Source organism: Oryza sativa, chromosome 9 (assembly GCF_034140825.1).
Source record: "Oryza sativa Japonica Group chromosome 9, ASM3414082v1".
NCBI lineage: Eukaryota > Viridiplantae > Streptophyta > Magnoliopsida > Poales > Poaceae > Oryza > Oryza sativa.
The window spans coordinates 16,123,126-16,150,734 of record NC_089043.1 but is presented as its reverse complement, the minus strand read 5'-3'; the positions used below and the strand labels follow the sequence as shown (position 1 = coordinate 16,150,734).

Below are 27,609 nucleotides of genomic sequence, written 5' to 3'. Positions count from 1 at the left end.
GCTGATTTCTGAGAAAACATATGGTAACATTCTAATAAATAGATTATTCGTGGACACGAGGATTTGAAATTACAAGCAATATACTAAAGAGAACTTTTCAAAGATATATCTTTAGAAGCGTGGAGCAAGTAATGCACGGCAATAATCTGGTGAATACGCAGAAAAGAACACAACCTCACATTCACAGCGTGTTCATGAGCCAAGAAAATTTATGACCATGCAGGAAATTCAGGTTTTGCACCTTCCAGGAAACAGTGTAGGAATGATGGCATTGCCTTCTTTAAGCGAAATGCAGGTAAAACCGCGGGGTGTGTATCACTATCCGTTTCTAGGCAAAACGCAGAGAATCACGTTGCCTCTGCTGCAGGTCTGCAACCAAGACTTGGCTTGCTGCAAGAAAACAGTATGGCTCTCTGCAAATATGCATCCACAAGAGAACAAGAGATGCACAGCTGGGAAAATGCCTATAGATCAACAAGAGGGCATTTTTTGGAGAACAATAATGCACTCACAACAGAACCACATTGGCATATCTACCAACCATTTTTGCATTTTAGGGTATGTGCAGTTTCGCATAAACAGTCTGGTAGGATGCACCTATGCCTCCTAAATGATGTAAGGGCAATCATTAGGAGGATCATTGTGTAATTAAATTAACCAAAGCTAGCTTACTTTGGAGGAAAAATATATAGAAAAGGGTCTATCAGCATCCAGTTAAAACCTCAGTGCAAACATCCACAAGGGAAATCTGGTACCTACAGCTCCTTTTCACCTATATCCATTTTCACATGTCAATCTACAGGAAAGATCAATTCAGATTGCACAACAATGTTCAGCCAAGCCACTCAGCCCCCCAACCAAGTTCCACCAACTAGACCAGGATTCTCTAGTTATTTCACGTTCGGCTTGGGTGAGTAGCGGAACGGGGAAGCACGGGGGCCATCGGACAGGCTCCTCATCGGTTGCTGCCCGTTCCGAGCAAATGAACCCTGCACCTTAAGGGCATGGCTCCTACCATTCATGCTGCTTGAGTGCGCCATTCTCTCAGCTTGCATTGTCTGATAGAAGTACGAGGAGCTAGCCATGTCCTTGAGGTTGAGCAGTGGCTTGAGAACCTCTACCACTTGGCTCATCAGTGGCCGGGCTTTCGGGTCCCGGTTGAGACAAGCACGTGCTAACTGTGCTGCCTTCTGGGCACCTTTGACCGAGAAGTTACCCTCCAAACGAGGGTCAATTAGCTTGTAGAAGCGCTGCCTTTCTCCTAGGAGGGGGCGTGCCCACTCAACAAGGTTGTGCTCACCATTTGGGCGGTTCTTGTCCATTGACCTGCGCCCTGACATCATCTCAAGTAGCACCACACCAAAACTATAGACATCACTCTTTGATGTCAAATGGCCTGAAAAGTGGAAAAAATACAAGAAAATTATACCAAGAGTCATAATGAAAATCGCATAAAATACCAAAGGCAACAAATCTGTGTTTGAACTTCATTTGCACAAATAATCATTGAAAAACCCAGTGCCCAGCATTAGCCTAATATTCAAAAAGATTGTTGATGATATGCAGGCAATAATACATTTTCCTGGAAATCAAATGAATGACAAACATCTACCATATGGACAACATCACTTAACTCTACAGTTGCACTCTTAGACATATTTGTTTTGCCCCTGCAAATGTGTTTTCACAACAGTGCTGGGATTTCTAATCAAACAAGACGCACTTGTGCAACTACTATTAATTGTAATGACAAGTAATTAAATATTATGGTATTTCCCTTCTACATTATTTTCCCAAGATCAAGTGTAAAGGCTTAATATAGTTCATAAATAGAGCTGACATTAATTACATTAATCATAGCCAAAGAAACTAATTGATACACTGTATACATATTATTAATTCTAGGAAGAACTAACTAAAATATTTTGTATATTACATTCACAATATTTTGTACATTAACCACTAATCTACTATATCATGACAATTCTTCTTATAATCATTTCCATTCCATAGATTTAAGTGTCGCCGATAAGAGAGACCGAAAGACCATAGGGTGCATAAGCTGATCGTTGATGCAAGAACTGTAATAGTAAATCGCCATAGCTGACTTGTTTTTGGCATACATAGGAGAGATAAAACAAAGTGGAAGTGGAACTATCTTCAGACCAGTTATGTTTTGTCTGAGTGATGACCAGGGTTTCCCAAACCGCCGGGGCCAGGGTTACCGCACCCCGGCAGTAAGCACGGTTACCACGCAGTAACCGCGATAACCGTGAAAAACCATACAAAACCGTGCAAAATTTATCAAAACTTTAAATTATTTTTTAAATTTATTTGAATTTAAGGAGGTTACTGCGGTATTTATATTACCGTACCCCCGCGGTTACCGGCGGTAACGTCAACCCTGGTGATGACTGATGAAGCACTTACCTGTCATAACATACTCCGGAGCTGCATAACCATATGTTCCCATTACTCGAGTAGACACGTGAGTTTTGTCACCTACAGGGCCATCTTTGGCAAGCCCAAAATCTGAGAGTTTTGCATTGTAATCCTGCAAGAGTAGCATAATATACAAAATTACAAGATGTGAATCGTGTGGTGTGCAATACGTAATCCAATTCAAGGACTTAAAACTTACAGCATCTAGCAGTATATTAGATGTTTTAAAATCACGGTAAATAACTGGTCTTTCTGCTTCTTCATGAAGGAAAGCAAGACCCTTTGCTGCTCCAAGAGCAACCTTCATTCTGATGGACCAAGGGAGAGGAAGAGACCCTATAGGTGAATCATAAATCATATAAGATTCAATATTTCTATCTATTTAATATTTTTTCCAGCAGCAAGATGCAATGACCAAACACTTCAGAAGAGCTACTCAAATATGAATGATAAGTTCATTCATTAAAGCACAGGCATTGTATACAAATTGAAGTTTCAATGTCTTGAGAAACTGGTCAGACACGTACTTCTGAATAGATGGTTATCTAAACTTCCACGAGGCATGAATTCATAAACCAGCAATCTTTGGTCATCTTCAACACAATATCCAATCAGCCTCACCAAATTGGGATGGTGAAGGTTACCTAGGAAATCAACCTCTGCCTGAAACGAAGCAGAACAAATGTCAGTCATTGGGGGTTCTAATGGGAATGGTACCAAACATGAACGGAACAAAAGCAATTTGAACAATAAGAATAACAAAGCACATACCACCCATTCTTTGTGCCCTTGAAGCCCATCATGATTGAGTGTTTTGACAGCAACTGTAAGGCCTGTACCAGGTTTCATAGGTGCAGTTCCATTCTCTTCAATCCACCCTTTAAAAACACATCCAAAACCCCCCTCTCCAAGGATACTCTCAGGCCTGAAGTTCCGGGTGGCACATTTTAGATCATTGAATGCAAACTTGCGCAACTGTGAGGCAACTTTTATTTCCTCTCCAGCTTTAGATGCTGATGAACTGCTCTCAGCATTACTAGTAGTTGTTGAGCCTGAGACTACTGATACAACTGGATGGTTCCTGCTACCATTTTCGGTTGACTTTTCTGCTGTTCCATGAAATGGATAACAGTTTTAATATGGCATACTAATGAGAAACGAAAGACCATCTCCTCAACAATAAATAAACCCCACAACACTAATTCAGATAAACACAAGTAATGAAATTGGCAAACTGTACAGTAACTTCTGGGATACAGCTGAAGGACACAGTGAAGTGTAAAGTTTAGTTTTGGTCTTTTTGGGTATGGATCCCAAGAAAATACGACTTTCTCATGTTCCATTCATTCATGTCCATCAATGAATGCTTAAAGCAGCCAAGCAGCCTTGATGAGTGATGACTCATGATTTCAAACACCACATCTGCTGTCAAAACACCATCAAAGTCAGGTGGCTGATCCTAACATATCAACAACCATTCCTGACTGGAGAAACCAATGGTGCTCATTTATGTGTGCCGTTCTAATTAATTTGCTACGAGATTAAGTGTGGCATGCAAGGAGCACGAACAACCACATGCCACACTAAAAATAGAATAGAAACCCCAAAAGAACACTCATGCCACTGGTCCCATACAGTCGCTCATCCAATATCTATCTTCCAATTTAAACGGTAATAGGTAGTAATGAGAACTACAGCTCAGCTTGAAATATGATGCTGGATGATATGTATGATTTGCCGACTGTTTACCGATAATTACGTGTCCTACACGCTTGTCGTAATAATTACTAGTCAATTTGTACATTCAATGCCCAAAACAGGGACGCGCGCAAAGCGCTGAGGATTCTAAGTACAAAAACATAGCTGCACTCAGCTCTCTACAAAACTATATGCCTATGCATACGTACTCGACATTTACATTCTAACCTACTATAACCTCAGCGCTAATCAAGGCCATGTGGTTACATCACATCTAAATATCCAGACATATTTATGGCCAAAATCCATTTACATAACAGATTCCAAATTCCAATTATAGTCGTTGCAGGTTAGCTCATCTTTAGAAAGGACGAAAGGGACGTTACCGCCGTGCGTGCTGGCGCTGCTGGTGGAGGTGTCCACCTTGGACCGCGGCGGCGGTGGGCAGCTCCCCATCGGCCACAGCCGGATGCAGCACCCGGTGGCCACCGTGGCGTCCTCCCCGCCACCGCCGCCGCCGCTGCCCTTCCGTGGCAGCCGCCGCCTGCTGCTCCCGCTGCCGCTGCCGCTACGGCTCCCGCTGCGGCTCCGGCTGCGGCGGCACCACCCCCACCTCTCCCTCTCCTCCTCCCCGGAGCTCTCCCACCCGTCGAACTGCCCCAGCTCCGGCGGCGCCACCCCCATCCCCACCTCGCACTACACACACTTTCCCAAAAACCTCACAAAGAGGAGAGATCCCCTCCACCACCACCACCACCTCCTCCTCCAAATCGCGCAAAACCACCTCACTCCGGGCGCCTCGGACGCATCAGATCGGCCACAAAACCGCCGCCCTCACGCATCAACGAAAGCACCAAAAATCACCACCGCCGCCGCCACCGCAGAACAAAATCCCACCAGTATTTCCGCCGACGAACACGCCCACAAATCAAACCAAACCAAATCAAATCACCCCCACCTACACCACCAAATCTCCCTCAACCCCACCACCACCACCACCACCCCCCATCCTCACCCAACCCAAGCTCACCACCACGCCCGGCTTACCGCAGCAGCTGAACCAGGTAGACAGCAGGACAGCCCACCTGCCTCGCTCGCCGGCGGCGGCGGCGGCGGCGGAGGAGGAGGAGGCGGCGGCGAGAGGTGGAGGGGGAATAAGCGGAGAGAATAATGGATTTGCGTCAAAAGAAGGAAGGAAGGAGGAGACAAGGAAGCGGAGGAAAAGCACAAATGTTCCTCGCTTCGCTTCACACTCTCTCTCTCTCTTCTCTTCGCTTTTTTCCTTTTTTTTTTTTTTTTGTGCTGCTTCTCTTCTTCTTCTCGGCTTTAGGGGAAGGGAGCACGTGGTCTACGTGGACCGCTTTTGCAGCGTGCGGCGGCACTGTCGGCTGGGGCCCGCGGCGAGGGGTGGGGCCCACCGAGCCGATGTGGCGCTGACGTGGACGTCGGCGTACCCTGCACTTCTCCCTCCGTTTCGTCATTTTAAATCGAACTTTTTTTAAGGTTTAATTAAGTTTATAAACAAATTTAACAACATTGAGAATGTTAAATTAGGTTTATTAAAGGTAATGTTGAATATATTTTGATAATATATTTATTTTGTGTTAAAATTTTGTTACAGTTTTTTTATAAAGTTAGTCAAAATAAAAATAATTTGATTAAAAAGTAAATCGTAATAGCTTAGTAATATAAAACAAAGAGAGTACTGTGTAATCTTGTTGTTTTTGCAGGGAATGATTGGGGATAGGGGGGAATGAAGGGCTGTCCCTTTGTGAGATTTTTTTCTTGTCCCAGTTCGTCGGTGAAGAGATTAGAGATGTGAAGGGTTACAGTGCTACTCTCGTCGTTTCTTAGTTTGATTTTGTTGGCGTCCAAAAGGTGTCACAAACTCATAATTTGTTAACCTAGCGTTTGCTTGATTGGTTATACACTTTTATTACTTCTCGAATTCGCATATGGTGGACTCTACCTTTTTTTTTTAGAACATCGTAAACTCTACTGGCATAGTTATCTCTAACTTATTGTTGCCCACATTTTATATGACATGTTGGCATGTTTCGATTAGTGCTAATTTATACCATACGATTTTTTTTAAGGTAAATGTGATAAATATATGGATGCATTTAGTTTGTTACCAAATATTAGTAATATCTAGAGAATTTTGGCAACAACACATTTAGCCTTATCAAAACTTTACATTGTTATCACTTTACTAAAATTTTGGTTTTGCCAAATTTTTGAAAGTTCATTTTGGCACTAATCTAAACATGCATGTCTCATCCCTTTGACAAAGTGAGGTGGAGCAGGGGGAAGCATTAGCGGTGTGATGGTGGAGTCGTGATGCATGTCTCCGCCCACTACGATTCAAGTCTAGTGTCATGAATATTACGCGCATATAGGTGGGTTTTAATAGGAAATTAGTGAGTTCAATGCACATGTCCAGATAATGCAGCGTGAGTGTAGTGTGAGTGTTCTATAGCACATGACACCAAGATGCAGTCCAGATATCATGTGGACAACGAGAGGCCAACGGTGAGGCATGATATCTTAGGAAAAGTCATGTGCTCGGGTTGTGCATGTGCTTCTTTATGCGCATCGCACACCCTCATGGACTTCTTCACGCGCGGTCCATGCGCTCGTGGACTTCTTCATGCGCATCATATGCCCTTGTGGATTTCTTGATGCGTGATCCGTGCTCTCGTGGATTTCTTCATGCGTGATCCAGCCATTCTTCGGCGGTGAGGAGTGCACCCCCGCCGAGCTCCGCCTCATCGGCACGCCCATCGTCTCAGTCCCGCGCACCGACCGGCTCTGGCGCATGTTCCTCCCGCCCGCCGCCGCCCCGTGCTGCTTCGCCATGGCCTCGCCGTCCTCCGCCGCAGTTGGTGACGATGACGCGGCTCTCCTCCCCGCCGTCCTCCGCCACTCCCGTCGCAAGCGCCGCGGCCGCTCCCGCCGTCCTCAAGCCCCGGCGGCCGACGCCGCCCCGTGCCCCTCTGGGAGAGAAGATAGACAGAGAAGAGAGAGAAGACAGACAAGAGAGCTGACATGTGGGCCCAAGGGCATTTTTGACATTTCACATGATTTCTCTCCTCTTCAACCGGAAATTATTATTCTAATCGACGCGGTGTCCATTGGCAAATTACCACGTTTATGGAGTATTTTCCCCCAAAAGTGAGTTCGAGCGGTGTTCCACGGCTAAAACTACGAAGTCGAAGTGTCCTTTAGCAAAATTTGCCAAAAATATAAGGCACATTTTGTTTAACAAGGTAATCCGTATTATCCAAGAATTTCTTTACTAATATATTATTTATGTGACACTTTTTTTACTAATATATTATTTATGTGATTTCAAAAATAAAATCTAATATTTTTAATACGAATGCAATCACATTAATTTCGTATACAAATTATACCTAATTAACTAATTGTTGATCGCCCAAATGAAACATAACATGTCTAATATATTTCGAGGGAGGGTTATAGCTGCTCTTTTCCCTCACCTTCCCTCCTCCATATTAGCAGAAACCTATATAAGAGATATGCTAATTCTTGGGTAGTAGCAGCGGTGAGGAGCTAGCTCCCAGACAGGTCGGACGGCTTTCTGGGTTCGGCTGCTAGCGTCTTCCTTATAGATAGCTGTTGATGTTAAAAAAATCGATCGATCACCAAAAATATTAGTATTCGCTCGGGTTTCACGACATCACTAGCTCCATCACTGGTTAGTAGATTTGAAAATCTGTGACAAAGCAAAACTTCAAGTACACGTTACTATTAGGTAAGTTGGTTGCATCGTGTGCTTCTTGTTTTTGCATCTCCGATCCATGACGTCCATTTTGCTGACGTGACTGTCAATTATTCCGACCAAATATCAAAACGTTCGTGTTGACAAAACGGCCACATCTAACATGCACTCTCACATGCACCGGCAAAACGGCGCTCGTTTGACTCTCGTGGAGTCGTGGTTAATTTAATCAAATTTTCTTCTTTCTTCTGCGTATTCCAAATGGCCATTAGATAAATTAAGCAAAGATCGGCATGGATTTTTTTTTGCAGATAAACCGATCAGCATCGGAAGATCCAAGTATGCTTCAACTGCATTGCATTAGTCAGATCACACGTGCTCTTTTGGTGTAAATAGTACATGGTCTCACATGTATCTTGCATTGCATTATTGCCAGTTCAGCTCAAGACATAAACAACGGTTTTAGAGAAACTCCAGGTCAAATGGCTGCCGACTAATCTCCCAACCCAGCTGGTCAACGTTGGGTTCCGTCTCCACATGCTATTAGAAAAATAATTTAAAAATAGCATCCAATGTGTCACTGACATCAGTGACATGTGGGTCAGTGAGTTAAGGCCTCACTTAGCAACACGCATTGGATGCTTATATTTTGTAATTCCCGCATATCTGCAATGATATATTGAGTCATTTGTACATTTAAAATAAACAAAAATGTTACATATGGTTACTTTTTTTTCTGATGTATGAGAATAATATGTTTCTGTACAACCACAAAAGAATCATATATGCTAAAGTCAAGACATAAAAGAATATTAGTCGGCCTATAAATCTCACAATATTATCAATGCACAAACTAACTATTATCACTGGATGCCTTTGCTCCCTTGGCAACCTTTATGAAGACATCCTCCAAGGTGGTATCAACCAGGCCCCAGGCATGCACGGTGAACCGTTTCTTCGCATCCTCAACTGCGCGAAATACCTCGGCTATTTTCACCTCTTGCTTTGGCAGCTCGAACTTTAAAGAATCATATATGCTAAAGTCAAGACATAAAAGAATATTAGTCGGCCTATAAATCTCACAATATTATCAATGCACAAACTAACTATTAACACTGGATGCCTTTGCTCCCTTGGCAACCTTTATGAAGACATCCTCCAAGGTGGTATCAACCAGGCCCCAGGCATGCACGGTGAACCGTTTCTTCGCATCCTCAACTGCGCGAAATACCTCGGCTATTTTCACCTCTTGCTTTGGCAGCTCGAACTTTTGAGTTCCAGATAGGTGGTAGATCTTATTTGCGCTCGGAGACAAGTCATGAACTAGCCGTTCAACCTCTTGTTCTTGGTCTGGAGATGTTGTCATTGTGAATATGTATGCTCCCCCATATCTCGCCTTTAGCTGCATTGTGCAAATGAGGTTTTAGATCTGGTCATAAAGCACACAGTGTGATTCAAGAAGGCAATAAAATGTACCTCCTTAGGATTTCCAAGACATTGGAAATCGCCATCGACAAAGATGCCAAGTCGATCACAAAGTACTTCAGCCTCCTCCATCGAGTGCGCTGCGAGAATCACATTTGATCAACACTATTTGATACTCTTGTAAATTTTAAAATCAATAAGTGACGCGTTAGGAATCTAAGAATTGGACGCGAAAGTAGAAAGGGAAAAGGATAAGTACTAGTAAGAACGATCGCACGGTTTCGCTTGGCCTCCTTCACAACATTCCACAAGTTATTTCTTGATGCGGGGTCTAGCCCAGTGCTTGGTTCATCCATGAAAACGACCTACAGAATGTGTTGTCAGGTTGCATAACACATTAACAAAAGAACAAAAGGACATCCTATGGAAGGGTTAAAAAAATATACAGAAAAGTACTTTGGGGTCTCCAATCAATGATATTGCCACACTGAGCCTTCTTTTCATGCCTCCGCTGTACTTTCCCACTTGCTTATCACCAACACCACCATGGAACAGATTTACGCTCTTCAGAGCATCCTCAACAGCCTAACAGTGGAAAAATCCCAGACATGGTTCAAATACAAGATGTACATATGCTGAGATAGCTGAGCAGTATAGTTTATGAAATACGTGACAAAACAACTTCATATGGTCAACAATGAAATGTGGATATTAAATTTAAAAATAAGTGAGGCAGAGTAGAGGTACCTTCACCAACACAGCACCTTTAAGATTCTTCAGCCTGCCATAAAAGAACAGATGTTCTTTTCCAGTCAATGGTTCCCAAAGTAAGCTGCATTTCAGATTAAAACGTATTACTATAAAAAAAATAATCTGGTCTGGGAAAGATTCTTTTTGGTCAGATAAGTGCTAGTTGTAGCAAATACTCATGCTGTGGGCACACCCCCATGTTTGTATATATGTGATCCATATCCATATTGATATCCATTCCATGAACATAGGAAGTACCAGATGTAGGTTTAACAAGCCCAATCATCTGGTAAAATAACAAAACAAGGTTAATAAAGGTGAGCTGCCACAACTAAGCAATTTTCACAAAAAATGGTACCACGTGCCATTTTAGTACTATACCATACTAATGAAGGATGTTTTCCCAGCTCCATTTGGGCCAAGCATTCCAAAGCACTGCCCTTTTGGTACGGCAAGAGATAATCCTCGAACCGCCAGCTTATCAGGGTTTCCATCCCTTCCAGGATAGATCTTCTTGAGGTTGTGACATATAATAGCTTGATTTGCATTGCGGCCTACCAAAAGTTGCTCAACTACTTCTCTCTGGATAGAATTTGTATAATGAATAAATTTAGAACATATGTACTCCATTAAATCTGGACTGGCAAAGTATAGCAGGTAACCTACTTCTTGAGCAACATCTGGCTTCTCCATATCGACAATTACTTTAGAACCCTGTTGCACAAAGCTAGGCTTCTGCAATGACGGTGTGTGCTTCTTCTGTAAACACCTGAAGAAGAATAAGGGCCTTTTCCTGACACCACCACCTACTGGAGAGACTTGATCCAAATAGAATGCTAACATAAGGAGAAATGCCCATTCTACTGTCATGATGATAAATATACCACACATTCCATTGATTGGGTCTCTCAAATTTCCCCATGTCATGCCAGAGGCTCCCATAGCACTTCCAGAGAAAGCATATTGGCCAAGTTCATATAGTCCTCGATAGAGGGAAAATCCTGGGACAATCTCCATTACTAACAACCAACCATCTGAGTAGAAAACAAAAATGCTTGTTACCCATATTATGTAAATTAAGTTGAAAAATACAACAGATATAATAACTTACTGGGAAAGGTCCTGTCCTCAACAAAGAAACGAAAAAGAAATGCCCCTAGCAAGCCAGAGCCAAATACATAAATGTATCCAATCACTGCAGGAGGAAATATGTAATTTGTGACTTCCAGTAAGAAACATTTTGGACTTATAACTTACAAGGTTGAATCACTAACCAGTGGCTGTCTTGACAGATGAAAAGAAAGATGCCACAAAAAATGCAAGTGCAATCTGCAAATTTATATAAATGAAGAAGAAAGCAAACTGTATGCTGTAGTCATTGAGTCTGAAGAAATTTAGACCTACAAAAAAAATCTATTGAAATATCTAGATTTATTTGTCAGAACAGCACCTTCGTGAAAATAGATTGGAAGAAAATTACCAATTAAGGAGCCAAAAATCACAAAAAATGTCATATAGATAACCGATAGAGCAAAGAAATAAGCATAAGAAATTAGCCAGTAAGGCCCATCCTTCAGACCATGCATCTTCATCATAATTTTTAGCTTTTGTTCCTTCTCATACACCAGATATGTCAACATAACCTGGAAAAGAGAGTCAATTTGCAAGCTGTACAAATCCTGACCATAACACACTCAACACTCCCTTTTTCTTTTGCATCTGAACTTGTTAAATCACATCATACTCACTGGGAAAAGTAGTTCAACTATCCATGTGAAGAATAGCACACTGAGAAGAGAAGAGAGATCAAGCCTAAACCTTGTTCCAACTTTGGGCATCTCTTTTACATATTCAAGCAGCATATCCACCCCACTTCCTCTGATAAATTTTAGGTATGCATTGGATATCTGCAGGAAACAAAGCATAAATTGCTGAATTGTCAGATGGTTCTGTAATACACCGAAATTACTCAGGACGAAGTTATGAAAAGGAAAACATACTGCATTCACCAATCGTGGAACTCGTAATGCTGCGATAAATGAATATGCAGTGTTATCATTATAAGTAGAGTTGTACCAAACATTTATATTGAGGTCATATCCTGTCGTGTTCAAGAAGTCATAACCTGCAGAGAACAATTAAACTATACAGCACACATCATTGCAAATAACCACCACCATTTATACGAAAAACTACATTTGTTATGTTTTGAAGCAATTATTTGGAGATGGGGCCATGGAATTATCTGTACTATGTGTGGCATTCAAAAGCAGTCTGTTGGAAGGTATTCAAATTCAAAATGTGAAAAAAAACCACTGTTACACAAACTCATTCTGGTTGCAAATTGACCACAAAATGGTCACATTGAGATAGAAAGATAACCTGCAACAAACTCATTTGTTTCTCCTCCTCTTTGTACGTAACCCTTAAACAGTTCATAGTTGATAACTGATGCACTTTCACGCCACAACATCTGAACTTCAATACACTGTATATCTGGTTCATTCAACAGGACATCAGAATACAATCTAGGCAGCCCTACGAAAGAGTCTAAATGAACGATGAACATATTGTATTTATTGTTGTCAAACAGACTGCATAAATAGTTAGGAAAAGCTACACTACACAACGTACTAGACATGTACAAGTCTCACCACACAACTACTATATTCCATTATCTAAAAAAACTAGTTGTCTTGTTTCTGTTTGATTGTATTGAAAGTAGAAACCATGCAAAATGAATAACAGAACAGGAAAATATTTTTTAGTCCCTTCAAATGTAAATGAATTTGTACAGGAAAAGTTTTGAATTGCATATTTGCATCCCTAGCCTGACTTACTAGCAAAGTAACTTAAGTTTTTCAACACAAGTCACAAATTCAACATTGCAAAGAAGGAAGCTTTAACTTACCGATATGTAAGGGTACGCCCCCTGCATTGTATGGAATGGTCCCAAACATGAAGGGCATGCAACGAGGCTGGAGAAGATGCAAAGTTTTACCAGAGGAAAAAGCGGGCTCTAGCAATTGGGTATACCATGGCTGTGTGTCTGAACCCTATGACAAATCAGTCCAACCAATAACTCCATAAGCTATTTTTCAAGAAAAAAGCGTGATCTACAAGATGTATACTCATGCAGCCATCGAAGGAACTCACAACAACTATCCTGGAGAGGATATCAAGATAGTCTGTCACTTGAGAGGGAGAAAAGGGAGGAGGCATCAGGTAGTCTGTCACATTAGGCAACGGATAAAGGGCAGGAAACACCCGACCTGAAACACCTGTCAATTGGAAGTACTCAAGAACTATGAACACATTCACCTAATTTTTTGAAATATGAAAAGTTCAAGTATTCATTTTAGCAATCGATCAGCAATATGGAAAATATGACACATACGCTCAGCTAATGTTTGGTTCTCTCCAGTGACGAGGAGAGTGACAGGGCAAGACCCGTCGCCACGGCACAATGGGTTAGGCAAATCGTCGAACGGCTGCGATGCGGTCCCGACAGCCCGGAACCCTGGCCAGGGGACCTGAATCAGGGCCGGCCACCGTGGTGGGCTGGGCACCTCGCAGCTCCATACCTGCTCCAGCGTCGAGTGCTGGATGCCGCACTCCTTCCGCAGGCAGGTCCCATCCAGGTCACTCTCGGTGCATTCGCAGCCGCACTGGTACTTGGGCTTGTCGAGCTCCCCGTTGATCACGTTCTGAAGCACGACGAGCAGCACGCAGATGAGGATCGGGAAGACGGTGATGCCGACGTTCGTCTTCAGGTTCCGCCTCTGCACCCGCAGCCAAAGAGACAAGAATCAGATGCCACCACCAAAAACCATCAACCATATGCCTCCCACCCTCCCAAGAACACAGATGAAATCGATGGCTGCCCATCATCCATCCAAAAGCCCCAAACCAGAGCAGCATGATTAAACCATAAGAACCGGGCAGGCATATCCACAAACACGTCGCGGGCAGCAAGGCAGACACAGAGAAGGGATCAATCGGTGCGGCTTTCCTGGAAGCAGAGGTTCTTGCGGAGGAGGGCGGAGGCCTGGGTGGAGAAGCTGGCGGGGCTCCTCCCCCTCCTCCTCGCGGAATCGTCATCATCCATGGGAGAGGCGGAGGCGGAGGCAGATGGGGAGTAGCCGCTACGCTTCGGCGGCGGTGAGGAGAAGAAGAGGCGTTCGGAGTTGGGATTTTGAGTTAAACCGATTGATTGGGTTTGGTTTAACTTGTCGCGGTTTATATATGCCGTCGATTTCTCGGCTCGGCTCGGCTCCCGCCAAATCCGCTTTCTCCGTCGGTGCTTAGGGACTAGGGACTGTCTATGCTATCGATTAAATTGCACGTACGGTCCCTATACTCGTATACTACTGTCCTGTTTGGAGAACTAACTAAGTTATTTTGAAAGCTACTATTTTTTATACAAGAAAAAAACCTTTAATAAAATATCCCTAAGTTGTTTGGATCCAAGGATTATTTTGAGAGCTATTTGACCTTTAATGCACTTTCCTATGATTTAGATTTATGAACTACTCCCTCCGTTTCGAAATGTTTGACACCGTTGTCTTTTTAGCACATGTTTGACTGTTCGTCTTATTCAAAAACTTTTGTGAAATATGTAAAATTATATGCCTACATAAAAATATATTTAATAATGAAACAAATGATAGGAAAAGAATTAATAATTACTTAAATTTTTTGAATAAGACGAACGGTCAAACATGTTTAAAAAAGTCAACGGCGTCAAATATTTCGAAACGGAGGGAGTATTAAAATATATTTTTGGGTTTCTGAATTTATCATGGTGAGTGCTATATATGTCTAAATAGGGTTCACTCCGCTTCGTGCAGTGACGCAACATGTCATGTCGATACGTATCATCCAGGGTTTGCGAAACCAGCGGTAATCGCTCTGCCAAGGTCAAAATCGTGGTAACACCGCTAAATTCAAATAAATTTAAAAATAATTTAAAATTTTGATAAATTTTATATGTTTTCTTGTGATTTGCCAAGGTAACCGCGTGCTTATCACTAGGGTGCGCTAAGCTTGCTCCCGTTGATAAGGGAAAACCCGCGCAGTCACATATAAAAAGAACTAAAAATATATTTTCTTCTCTCTGTTTTTTAATTTTATTTTTCTATGTAACTGACACGTGGGTTCCACTAATATATAGATGCCACCATGGCATGCCACGACATGTTAAAAAACTAAATATGTGTTTTGAGAGCTTAAGGAAATAGATGACATATCTACACAAGCCTATAGACCACCCGTGCACTTCCCTCTGAAATTTATATGTAGTACGCTTAGTGTGTAATTATATTGTAATTTCTATAAGATAAAACTATAGTACTAACTTTCAAAACCCAGTAATAACGCATTATTTCCGTCAAGTGAAGGTCGTGGGGCCAAACCCATTCATCCCGATGGCGTGCGCTGTAATTTTTTCATTTCCCTCCTGCATTAATCTTGAAGCAAATATAACGATTCAAAATTATGTAAAAGTCGCATACAAGTTAAATAGCAATTGTGTATAAATTACAATGTAAAATTATTAGGAGAAATTTATCGACAAGCAAAATTGTGTTGCTTATTGACATGAAGTACTGACCATAGCGGTAGTATATTGCATTATTGTTGTTACCCTCGTACTCCCTCCGTCTCAAATCAAATGCGAGATTGATTTATTTTTTTGACGGAGGGATTATTTAGGTCATAGCAGTAGTAGATCTACAGGATGGGCCGGGTAAGGGTTGGAGTTGGGCCAATCAAAAGCACAACTTTCATGGGCCGAGCATATTTGTCCGGTTCTGGCCCATTAAGGATATCGGGCCGATGATTTGTGCCAGCCCGATTAATTCGGGTGAAGTTGATGCTATTGGACCTTTTTTGGGCCTGTTTTTCTCTCTCTCTCTCTGGTTTAACTTGCAAGAAGCCATTGAGACGGTGTAGGGCAAACTGAATTTTATGACGGCTGGGATGTGACTTGTGAGAATTATCGTGATTCAAAAGGGTACGGATGATTAAAAATCAAACGGAGTTTTATGGGAATTAAGTTGATATACATAAAAATACGTTCTTTTATCATTTGAATAAAGATGATTAAAATTCTCATAGTAAAATGGGAAAAAATATTTGCTTCAAACCAGTGCAGATGGTATATTGATTAGTGAAACTACCATAGTACTCTGCATTTTTCTTGACAGATAATGTCATTAAATTTTGATATAATATTCGACCATTCATCTTATTAAAAAATGTATAAACGTTATTATTAGAGAAACTTTTAAACTTGACTTATCGTTTTGCGTGCGCACCCGCACACATATATTTTTTTTTAAAACAACATGCCCAAAGTTAACGGTGTCATCTATTATAAAGAAATATATAGGTTCACCCTATCCGTGTCACGAAAATTTCTTGCGCTTCAAAGGGGTCAGTAGCATACTCATGATGGGCTCGTCCTAATGTTCTTCTTCTGAGTTTGAAAGATTTGTGGAGGAAAAGTGGAGGGTTCAACTTGCTATAGGAATTGATACCAGCTATTCACTCATTCGAAATGGACGATTGGGGTATAGGACAAATAGAGGAAATATATCTTTGCTACAGATTTCAAAGGAAAAACTTAGACATCCACTACAACGTACTACCAATTCTTTTTTCCTTCCCTAAGTTCAAGACAAATCAATTAATGCTCAAAACATCCTGTGACTATAATTTTTTCAAAAAAAATCATAAACAAGCTTGATTGATTTAGGCTGTGTTCGGAAGTATCTCTTCCCAACACGCGCAGTACACACGGAAAACAGAGCGGTCCATTAGCGCGTGATTAATTAGGTATTAGCTAATTTTTTTAAAAAAGTTTGATCACTATGATTTTTTAAGCAATTTTTGTATAGAAACTTTTTTTTTTATAAAAAACGTACCATTTAGCAGTTTGAAAAGCGTGCGAGTGGAATACGATGGAGTGGGGTTGGGAACCCTGGGTTCCGAACAAAGCCTTACTATGATTCTATGAAATATTTATGTGTTTAACTAATCCCTTCAAACACCATGTTTTACTTTTTTTCTATCCTGCATTTCAAATAAACCCTCAATAACTAGTTGAATCAAGCTTTATATCTTTTAAAAAGTTATGTTTTCACTGTACTGTTGTCGCTGGCGGCGTGATCAACCATCCACAGATGAAATCGTGTTAAGGCCGCCAGCGATGGATATATGACCCTATTCGTAATAGTGCCAGTTGCTCTTGAATGCTAGTAGACGCAAGCTTAGCTACGCGGAGCATATGCACGAACACGTTCCGGCCCATATCTGCACCTATTCAAGTATGGGCTCTCACGTTCTCGGCAGTTACTCTTATTATTCTACAGTGGACTTAGATGCATGGCCAGAATGAGGTTCTTGACAACATTTGCAGATGGCATACACAATCCAATTGTCCAAGAGGACACGTTCAGGTAGGTTAAGCTATGCAGCATTTACTGGTTTTGCATCATGGCAACAACCAACGGCTTGTGCATAGGGGTGGTAATATGTGCCCAACATTTTAGCCTACAAAATATGATGGCTGAAACCAAAAAAGAGTTAGGCTGAGGTTTAATGAGCTAAAAATATTTAAGAACTGAAATGGGTTGTGAAAAGGTCCATGAGCCTTAACCTATTACCACCCGCTACGTGCACTTTTGGAGACTTTGTTTTGGAAGGGCCAGTCGAAGTTAGGGCAGAGGTAGAGTATGGGAGGGGGAGGGTGCCCACGAACCCGTCCAAAAAAAATTTTTTAGCCTCACCTATTTTTCATCATGCATGTGTGCACCCCTCAATATAAACTTTAGCACCCGCATCAGTTTACACTTGATCTAAAATAGAACAAATTAAGCTTTACTCCGTTTCGTTCTAGCGTGGACCCCGGTCCTGTTACGGTGGTCAATAGAGGTGGAAATAATATGTGCATGTGTTGTAGCTCGTTGTATTATGAAACTTGTTGTCATGTCGTTCTTTTAAAAAATAATTGTAGGTTGTGTGCATATCGTTATCATATCCTATTTATATATACATAGACCGATCGAGCGTGATTTTAGATTAATTACATCAACTTAATATAGTAGTATGATATGAACAAATCTTACTTTATCTTTTAAAATACTTCACACATTCTTCTTCAGTCCATTAAAACTTTGTTTAACTTACGCCTCCAAATTGGCATCGTATCTTAGCACTCGATCCGTAACTTGGAGGCATAAGTTTACTTCTAAAGAAGTACTCCCTTCGTCCTAAAATATTTATGAATGAATATGATATTCTGAAACGGAGGTAATACTTAATAGAAGACCGACAATGCGGTAACACGGTTGAGGCATGCATGTAAAACATACGTAGTATTATATTACGGTTGGCCGTCTTTATTACATACACATCGTGTATTGTTTCTATACATTTGATGCGAAAAACTATTTTGAGCTCTAAATAGCACGTGCCCTCATTTTTTATATCCAGCGGAAATGATTACAAAATATTTCGGAAAAGTTAATTATTGAGCCGCAGCATATACAAACAATCATGTCGTATACATCCATGTTCGCTTGTTTTCAGCTATAGATTTTCCTCGATCCATGGGGCCCAGTTGATCTAAATTAAAGCAACCACTGATGCACATGCAGCTTCAGTCACTACTACACACTACTACAGGAATGATTTTCCTAGGCAGGAGTCATTTTAAATTGCAGACGGACCTTAAGTGGTCGCATCTGCGAAAATCGTGCTACATTTTCGTGTGCGGCTCTCTAAGACGACCGCACGGAAAAATCAATTTTCCTAGACGGGCCACTTAACAGGGCTTATTTTCTCGTGCGGACCTGTTAAGTGGCCCGCACACGAAAATAGCCACCGACCTTTTAGATCGCCCTACACCCAACTATCTCCTCCCCTCGCCCTCTCAGATCGCCCCACACCCATTCTCTCCTCCCATCTCCCTCTCAGCCCCCACACCCACTCCTCCCTCCCTATCCGCCTCCTCCTCCCACTCCTTCCTCCCCCTATCCGCCTCCTCCTCCCACTTCTCCCATCTCCGGCGACGGCGGCGGTGGTCTCGGCTAGGGCGGCGGAGGCGACCATTGGCTATGGTGGTGGCGGCGGAGCGGATCCATCACCGGCCGCCACGGGGAGGCCTGATCCGTTGCCGGCCACCGGGAGGGGGGGGGGGGATCCGTCGCCGGCGACCGTAGGGGGGGGGATCCGTCGCCGGCCACCGCGGGGAGGCCGAATCCGTCGCTGGCGACTGCGCGGACGACGACGACGGTGACGGTGTTTTTGATTTTTTTTTTGTTTCCATTTGTTATTTTTCCTTGCGGGCGGCTTAAGCGCCCGCACATGGAAATCACGATTTTCGCGTGCGGAAAATCAGTATTTTCTCAGACACCTCATTCTAGACGGGTGGAACATCCGCACGCAAAACCCGATTCTAACCACACGGAAAAATCGTTATTGTACTAGTGAGTGGAGAAGCCAATCAATTAATTGGAGATTTACAAGGCAGGCAAAATAATGCCGTTCCATTTGGTCATATGTCAAAGAAAGCTGCAAACTAGTACTAGTACAAGAGAACAACTCATCACTGAACGAGGTGTCTGCGAAAATCATTCACTACTCTAATCTGTTCAGTTCCGCACCATTCACTATACTAAACGTACACGCGATCATATGGTAAAAAGAGTACTACAAACTTTTTGTGTAATTAGTAGAGAGAATATAGGAGTACACCTTGTTAGCTGAACACTTCTTAAATTTCTTTGCTGGCGACCTGAATGCATGCATATGGCCGGTCATTAATTAAAAGGTGATCGATCGATCGATTCATACACAATCACACTGTTGGCTTGATTGAGATCGATTGGTTGCTTGGCTTGATTGCGATTGGTCATTAATTTGGTTGCTACTATATATAACTGATTGGGGGCAAAGCATTCCATGTTCTTGCTCACTGTACAACGACAGAAGAAAGACAACCTCTGCATGTTCATCAAATATGGGTTCAGAAATTTCAGAATCTACAAATTAAAATGTCCAACTCCACCGTACCGGCTGGTCGCTTGGTCAGTCCTAGATATGCATGGACATATCATGAATCTCACGATGTATATGCATAATAATTTGAACACCAAAAACGTCGTACGTGCACAACCATCAAATCACGACAAGCTTTCTTATAATCGTTATCGTAATCACCTCATCCTGCTAGCTTTGATATTGTCGTCGTTATCCTCCTCCTCCTCCTCCTCGTCATCATTCTCAACCATAAAGCATCCTCAATATATATGTTTATTAAGTAGTAAAAGTGAGACTTACAAAACTAGATAGTAGTTATTTTAATTCTCATAATATATAGTCAGTAAGCTAGACCTCATATTTATAAGAGAAATAGATGGGTGAAGAAGAGAGAAGGAATGAGAGAGAAGAGAGTTTTAGTATTTGTTTATTGCTTATTGCCTGGTAGTAGTGCTACTATCGAATGATACTACTACCCACTTTACTACATGGTGACTTATAATCGTATGGCCACACCTGCCTTGAGCCAAATTTGGATATTAACACATGCCCCTCCTACCTTTTTGGTAAACTTGTGAACCAAAAAGCACTAAGCACGGGGTTATCTAAGGATGATATATATCCTCTAATATCGGCAAGACATGCCTCTAAGAAATATGTGTTCATGATGATACAAGAATACTACGAGAGGCCCCGTCTTGTTCAGATTGTGTTTTGTTTTGATTTGGCCTCCACTCTTTCCTCGGCACTTTTTTGTGTTGATTCCTTTGTAACCTATTCTTTTCTCTCAACCACCTATGAGAAGAACACGATTGATTATTAAAAATCGGTCTTTGTGGCAATGCCCATAATGGATAATAATACAATATATAAGTGGGCATCATCCATGTACCATTGAAGCTCCATGGTGCATACCAAGGCTAATACCATGAAGAAGGAGAAGTAGGTTGTCGTCGGTGGTACGCTCTCGCTTGTCTCCTACCTTGCTTGGTAAATAACTTGATTTCCTTGGTTGCTCATCTTTTGGAATCTTCGACTTGTCATATTGCCCCCCCTGAGTTTTGAAGTCTTCAATGTGGTCTTGTCCTTTAGCAATCCAATGGTGCGTATAGGAAAAGGTAGCTCATCCACTTGCATTTTTGTAAAAGTCAATCATCCTTCATCAATGGCCAATTGAATTTGTCTACGGAATACATTGCAATGATTTGTGGCATGAGAATAAGAGTTGCGCCACATACAATATACTCACCGCTTCAATTCCTCAAGTGTTGGTATGACACGGCCTTGTGACAATTTAATTTGATTCTTTTCTAATAAGTAGTAAAAAATCCTATCGCATTTGGCCATATAAAATGTGAACTTTACCTCCTCTTGCCAATTCTTGCGACCACCGACTTAAGAGAGGACCAAACGAATGGTTTAGATTTGGAGTTCCAAGCCCATTTGGTTGTGGATACAACAATTGTCTCATCATCCGAAGATTTTTGTTGATCAACTATATTAACATGAGGGTGATCAGACCTGACATTCTATGCGATTTTGGCTTCTCTAACGCGGCTTTCTTTAGCTAGAGCTTTTCGAAGTAATTGGCTTATATCTAAGAAACTATGACCATATAACTTTTCTTTTAAATATTCAAGTAAACCAGAATAAGACAAATCTATCAGAAAGTGTTAAACTATAACATCGTTTTCTTCTGTTTCTAAATCTTCTAATGTATTCAGGCTCATTATATTTTTGTTTAACCGATTTTAAGTGCGTCAAATTTAATTCGAACTCACCATTAAAGTAGTCATGAAAATTTTGTTCTAGCTGAGAACAATCATGAATAGAGTTGGGTGCAAGTGAAATAAACCAAGTAAATGCAGCACGAGATAAAGGCAATGAAAAAAAGGCAAAGTTTCAAAATACTACTAGCACTAGTTTTAATATTTGTTTATTGCTTATTGCCTAGTAGTAGTGCTACTATCAAATGATGCTACTACCCACTTTACTACATGTTGACATAGAATCTAGTTGCCACACTTTGAGCACGTTATGTGCAACCCTCGGCGGCTCCCAAAGATGCGCTGCCGTAGGGAGTGGGTAGATGCTTCCGAACGAACACCCGGGAGGTACCTCATCAGGGTTGTCGGTGACATGGAGCCGGGAGTATCATGACTAGAGACTTGGGCAGGAGCAATCACCCACGAGGCCTGACCCCCTCGGGGGGGTCGGGCCCGAGGGTGAAGTGGCCGCCCCCCTCTTTGTCTCCCCGAGGGGTCGGACCGCTTCCGTTTCGGCCCCGAGGGCTGAGGCGCCCCGACCCCTTGTGGGTTTGGCGCCGCGTGTATAGGTTAGGTGAACGCAGCGGGGCTCACCTAACCACATTTATTGCGGTTTGGACGAGTCCGTCATGCCGCATGTAACGCAGTGCAGCACGCTCGTTTATCCGGTCTGTGACCAGTCACGGACCGATCAGATCGTGGGTTAGGTGGCGACAAGCGGTCTGACACACGCCTCGCCCCATCCCGTCAGGATGAGCGCCTCCAAGCACTCGTCCTTAGCCGGAGCCAGCGTGTTATCTCCTGAAGATGGCACGTTGATCCCGGTCAGATATATGCCAGGCTTCATCCTAACCATTACAATCAAGATATTGTATGAAGAAGGGCGAACATGCAGATTGCTAAACTGACGCGTGGTGGACAAGAATGACCGATTTATGACCGGTCTGACACTGGTCATGTCGTCAGCAGACAGCCATGATCCCACGTCGCGCCTGCTTCCGGCGGAAGTGGAGGTAGGTATGGGCCGTCCCATCAGAAGGTGATTCGGACGGCAACCATGCAAATCTCCGTCCATTCATGAAGAGAAGGCAAGTCAAGTTGGTAAAAAGAGAGATAAGTCCCCACACAAAAAAGAGAGATGGTGCATGTGGTATCCCCTTGAGATATAAAAGGAGGACCTTGCCCACTTAGAAAAAAAGGAAGAAAAAAACGGACGAAAGGAGAGAGGAAGGAGGGAGTTTGAGTTCTTGAGCTCTCCAGCTCTTTGTAGCTTCTTCATACACAGATCCACCAAATCACAGGAGTAGGGTATTACGCTTCTCAGCGGCCCGAACCTGTATACATCACCCGTGTCTTGTGTATTTCCACTCTCGCGAACCTTCCACAAAGAAGGAGCTTAGAATCTCACCCAGGGTCCCCGGCCGAACCGGCAAAGGGGGGCCTGCGCGGTCTCCCGGTGAGGAGCCCCCAAGCTCCGTCAAGGGTGAACGCGCGCCGATTTGTCCTAGGCTCGGCAAGCTAGCTAGGATGTCCTTTGGCGCCATAGAGACGAGAGACGACAAGCAATTGGGGATTTAAGGAGAATAGACTTAGGATAGGTAGCAAGAAGGAGGGAAATGTAGAATATAAAGGGTTTGGATACTAAATTGATTTGGACGATTGTTTGGTGGTTGTCTCAATCAACTTTAGCCCCCTTATATTTTTAAGGAGAGGTGGACTTGCTTTCGAGGTCTTTTTGACGTCCAATTAGGTGTAGAAACCAATTAGAACTCTAAAATCTTAGGCTTTAGCAAGGAAACTCGAAAACCGACAAATCGAACTTAGAGTTGGACTCTGCCGCTCTGAACAGCCACAAGCTGCTGGTCAGACCGACCTCACGTGACGTGACAAGTCTGAGGTCTTTCCAAGTTTGTCTATGATTTCCTATTTCTTACCTTAGAAGGTAAATTTGGATATTAACATTTAACACTACGACCTACTTCCACAATGGTGAATCAGGCGATAGGACTTCTTACTACTTACTGTCTCCATCCCAAAATATAAGGGATTATACCGTTCAAATTTGTCCTGGAATATGAAGGATTTTGTAATCCCAAAACGATACTTTATTTCTCACATACTAGCTACCACTTTTATACTATCTTATTTTTCACCCATCACATTTTTTACTGGTTATTTCTCTCATCCCCTTTGCTATTTTATTCTCCCAACCATTACCATTTGAACCTTTGTTTTCTATCATTTTTTAAATTTGTTTCATTAAAAAATATATTCCCTTATATTCACCGAGGGAGAGAGTACTTTTTAACACATTGCGGATACCTTATTGCTATAGCTAGCGGCCAGGAGTTAAGTGGGCCTATCTTTCTCTCCTGGTAGTGCTTAGGCAGCACGAGTAGCTCACAAATAACGTGAAGCCATTGGACATGGAACTCGCAGTGATTGCTCCAGCAGCAGCAGCATGCAGCAGCGGCGGATAAGAGCAGGTACAATAGCAGGCTATAAGCTAGCTGTAAATATATTTTAAACAGATAAATAAGAAAAGAGAAAGTCAGCGGGCTATAGATTTATAGCCAGCTGTATCACGGACTCCAAGATATAGTGTGTGTATGACAGGTGGGACCAGATATTAATAGTGTAGTATGTAACTATTGTATGAATAAGCTATTAGATTGACTATAGATGAATTGGAGGTAGTGGTTGGCTATACTATTAAACTTGCTCTAATAGATTCAGCTGTAGCTAGCGCTGCATGATCTGCATGCAGTAGTAGTAGTAGTGGTCTGCACTCTGCACAACGAACGCGTACGCGGCGCACGCATTGATCGCGCATCACATGATCGATCTGTCGCTAGCTGTAGATCGAGTGCAGAATCATGATCTCCTCTTGCCCCTCATTCCCTCTCCCAATTATTGGCTGTGTTTAGTTCACGCTAAAATTGAAAGTTTGATTGAAATTGGAACGATGTAACGAAAAATTGCAAGTTTATGTGTGTAGGAAAAAAATTGAAATGTGATGAAAAAGTTGGAAGTTTGAAGAATCATTTTAGAACTAAACATGGCTATTATCTCCTCCCATTGTCAATAAAACAAATCCTCTACGGATTCCGGCTAGCTAGCTCGAGCATTTCATTTTCACTTTTTCATACAGACCTGCCAACTGTGAGTTTGCTAATAGTCCCACTGTTGATCCAATGGTCTTCTACATTCAACTGAAGAGAGAGCGAGAACACCAAGGCTGGGATGACTCACCATGGATGGCGGCGTTGATGGCGACTTCCCTAATGAGCCCTTGAAACTCCGTTAGGTTTCGGCTGTGTTTAGTTCAACATCAAAATTGTAAGTTTGATTAAAATTGAAAGTTAAAAGAAAAAAGTTGAAAGTTTATGTATATAGAAAGGTTTTAATGTGATAGAAAAGTTGAAAGTTTAAAGAAAAAGTTAGGAACTAAACCAAACATTCACTCGATTAGATTTTCAGATTGGAGGCGGTGGGAAGAGGTAGAATTTGAGAGCGGCTTAATTTAAAGAAATGGCTAGGGTGGTGCCATTTACACGTGTATGATGGAAATGGGTAGAATGAGATGGAGACGGCGCCTCTGGAGCCATTGGAATGGAGGATGATAGTGGACAGGGTAAAGTGTTAGATAATTTATTGAATATATATATATATATATATATATATATATATATATATATATATATATATATATATATATATATATATATATATATATATATATATATATATATATATATATATATATATATATATATATATATATATATATATTATCGATAATAAATTAGGACATGGAGTTGATAGGTCTTAGGATAAAAATATAGTCAGACTCTTATCTTAGTGGTAATTGCATGATGGCAGTAGGCGAGAGAACGACTTGTTGGTAGGGGTAAAAATCGGTCGGGTACGGTTCGGATCTTACCCTTCCCATATCCTAACCCACATTTTATAATCGGAATCGGGTCGGGCATGGATAGTGCCAAATACAGATACAAACTCGGATAATGTCGGGCAAAAATACGGAACGAATGCTTACCAAAATGGATTAGTACACTATCGATTACGGATATTTATTCAGATATCAAGTCGAAGCAACAACCTTATCTATCACATACTCCCTCCGTTTTATAATATAAGACTTTCTAGCATTGCCCATATTCATATAGATGCTAATGAATGTACATTCATTAGCATCTATATGAATATTATATAGATGCTAATGAATGTACATTCATTAGCATCTATATGAATATGGTCAATGCTAGAAAGTCTTACATTATAAAACGGAGGAAGTAGACAAGAACCATTTAACAATCCCATATATCTATAATATAATTATATTGGGCCATTAAGACTTTAGAAAATAAATAGGGTGCAATACATCATAGTAGAACCAATACATAATACAATACATCATTGTGCAGAAGGCTAATTTACCTTTCCTGCACCCGAACAATTTGGGCACGTCTCTGTTCTTGGCGTAGATAAAGGCTGATCACCATCGCTGAATGTTGAAACCGGTTCAGTAAGCACCAGAGTTCCGGTACTTGAACAGCGAGCACACAGGCCAGGTATCCTACAAGCCACAACTGTCAGTACCCTAACAAAGCTGTAGTTTAAACAATTAAACCTACAGCTATTGAGCAACTATAAGAAAATTTTGTACGAGGGGATATATTTTTAAGTAACAGGTGCATAAAAACAAGCTTAATAATTAGGCACTACCAAATTAGAGGCATTATACAGCATTACAAGCTATCAGACCTTTGAATTCATTCTGAGATTTTTTTGCCTCACAGAAACGTAATACGGGTAATATCCGAATATTTATCCGGGTAATACCCGGATTTTTTGCCGGATAATCCGTATCCGTCAGATATTATGTTCCCGAACCCGATCTCGTATCCACAAAAGACCCGTATTCGGACCCAATATCCGTAAAAAGTCCTAGGTACCCGAATTTTTGACCCGAATTTGTCCCGAAATAATGTGGCCGGGTGGGTGGACGGAAAATACCCGCCCTATTTTCACCCCTATCTGTTGGCGGCCTAACTAGTCGAGGATCACTGATATCCTAATACTCTGTAATTACGCTGGATCGAGAAAGAGCATCTATAATCAGTGTATCGGGGATACAAGTGTAGGCTAAACCTCGTTAAAAAATTTTCATACCTTGGCATCGTCATTAAGATTGGATCTTCTACGTCAGCTATTGAGGTCTACATATATCAGAGCTAGTTTTTATAACACAAAGGAGGTCATGTAGTTTAGGAGGCCTGGTGTGGATAATCTTGCTGGACTTGATGACACCTGGAAAATACGATGTCATTGGTAGATCCGGTAAAGGTGGGGGAGGAGAAGGGAGGGTGACGCATGTAGGCGAAGTGGTGGGGATCGAGAGAGTGGCGGCGGATAATTCAGGAAGGGTGTGGACTCACTGAGGAGAGGGGTGTGGATTGGGATAATGAGAGAATATGTCCTACGGAGTATGTCATTGATTTAATTTACTCTAGTTTAACGATTTACGATCGACTTTATCTTCCTTTACAATACAATATGCCAGTGAAGTAAATACTTTTTTAAAAAAAAGCTTAAAATGTCCTTGAATACTTGGCAATTAATTGACCCATTAGAATTTTTGAAAAAATATATGAAAGTTTTTGCGTAGTCTCCTTAAATAATACTTCCTCCGTTCTTGTTGATCATCATATAACCCTT

The 27,609-nt window shown here is 41.8% G+C and overlaps 2 protein-coding genes across 7 annotated transcripts; both read right to left on the bottom strand.

Annotated features, from left to right (window-relative positions):
• Positions 1-645: 645 nt before the first annotated feature.
• LOC4346848 (serine/threonine-protein kinase PBL34) lies at positions 646-5,323 on the bottom strand. 2 transcript variants are annotated; one of them, XM_015756270.3, is made up of 6 exons: positions 4,527-5,323; positions 3,214-3,551; positions 2,970-3,105; positions 2,642-2,778; positions 2,431-2,554; positions 646-1,396 (listed from the first exon to the last, which is right to left on the bottom strand). In XM_015756270.3, exons 1-6 carry the CDS (start codon positions 4,822-4,824, stop codon positions 891-893), a joined length of 1,539 nt encoding a protein of 512 aa, XP_015611756.1. In that variant the 5' UTR covers positions 4,825-5,323; the 3' UTR covers positions 646-890. The 2 variants fall into 2 exon arrangements, with proteins under 2 accessions (XP_015611756.1, XP_015611757.1); XM_015756271.3 differs by having other exon boundaries at positions 3,214-3,548.
• A 3,264-nt stretch (positions 5,324-8,587) lies between these two features.
• On the bottom strand, positions 8,588-14,275 carry LOC9269712 (ABC transporter A family member 7). Of its 5 annotated transcripts, none has more exons than XM_066304063.1 (17): positions 13,458-14,275; positions 13,217-13,341; positions 12,972-13,116; positions 12,443-12,556; positions 12,061-12,185; positions 11,809-11,967; positions 11,541-11,703; positions 11,335-11,460; positions 11,172-11,255; positions 10,727-11,094; positions 10,442-10,642; positions 10,237-10,346; positions 10,058-10,142; positions 9,767-9,895; positions 9,570-9,675; positions 9,362-9,450; positions 8,588-9,287 (listed from the first exon to the last, which is right to left on the bottom strand). In XM_066304063.1, exons 2-17 carry the CDS (start codon positions 13,280-13,282, stop codon positions 8,988-8,990), a joined length of 2,370 nt encoding a protein of 789 aa, XP_066160160.1. In that variant the 5' UTR covers positions 13,283-13,341; positions 13,458-14,275; the 3' UTR covers positions 8,588-8,987. The 5 variants fall into 5 exon arrangements, 4 of the variants coding, with proteins under 4 accessions (XP_066160160.1, XP_015611753.2, XP_066160159.1 ...); XM_015756267.3 differs by having other exon boundaries at positions 8,588-8,922; positions 9,027-9,287; positions 11,809-12,185; positions 13,458-13,598; XM_066304062.1 differs by having other exon boundaries at positions 11,809-12,185; positions 13,458-13,598.
• Positions 14,276-27,609: the final 13,334 nt, after the last annotated feature.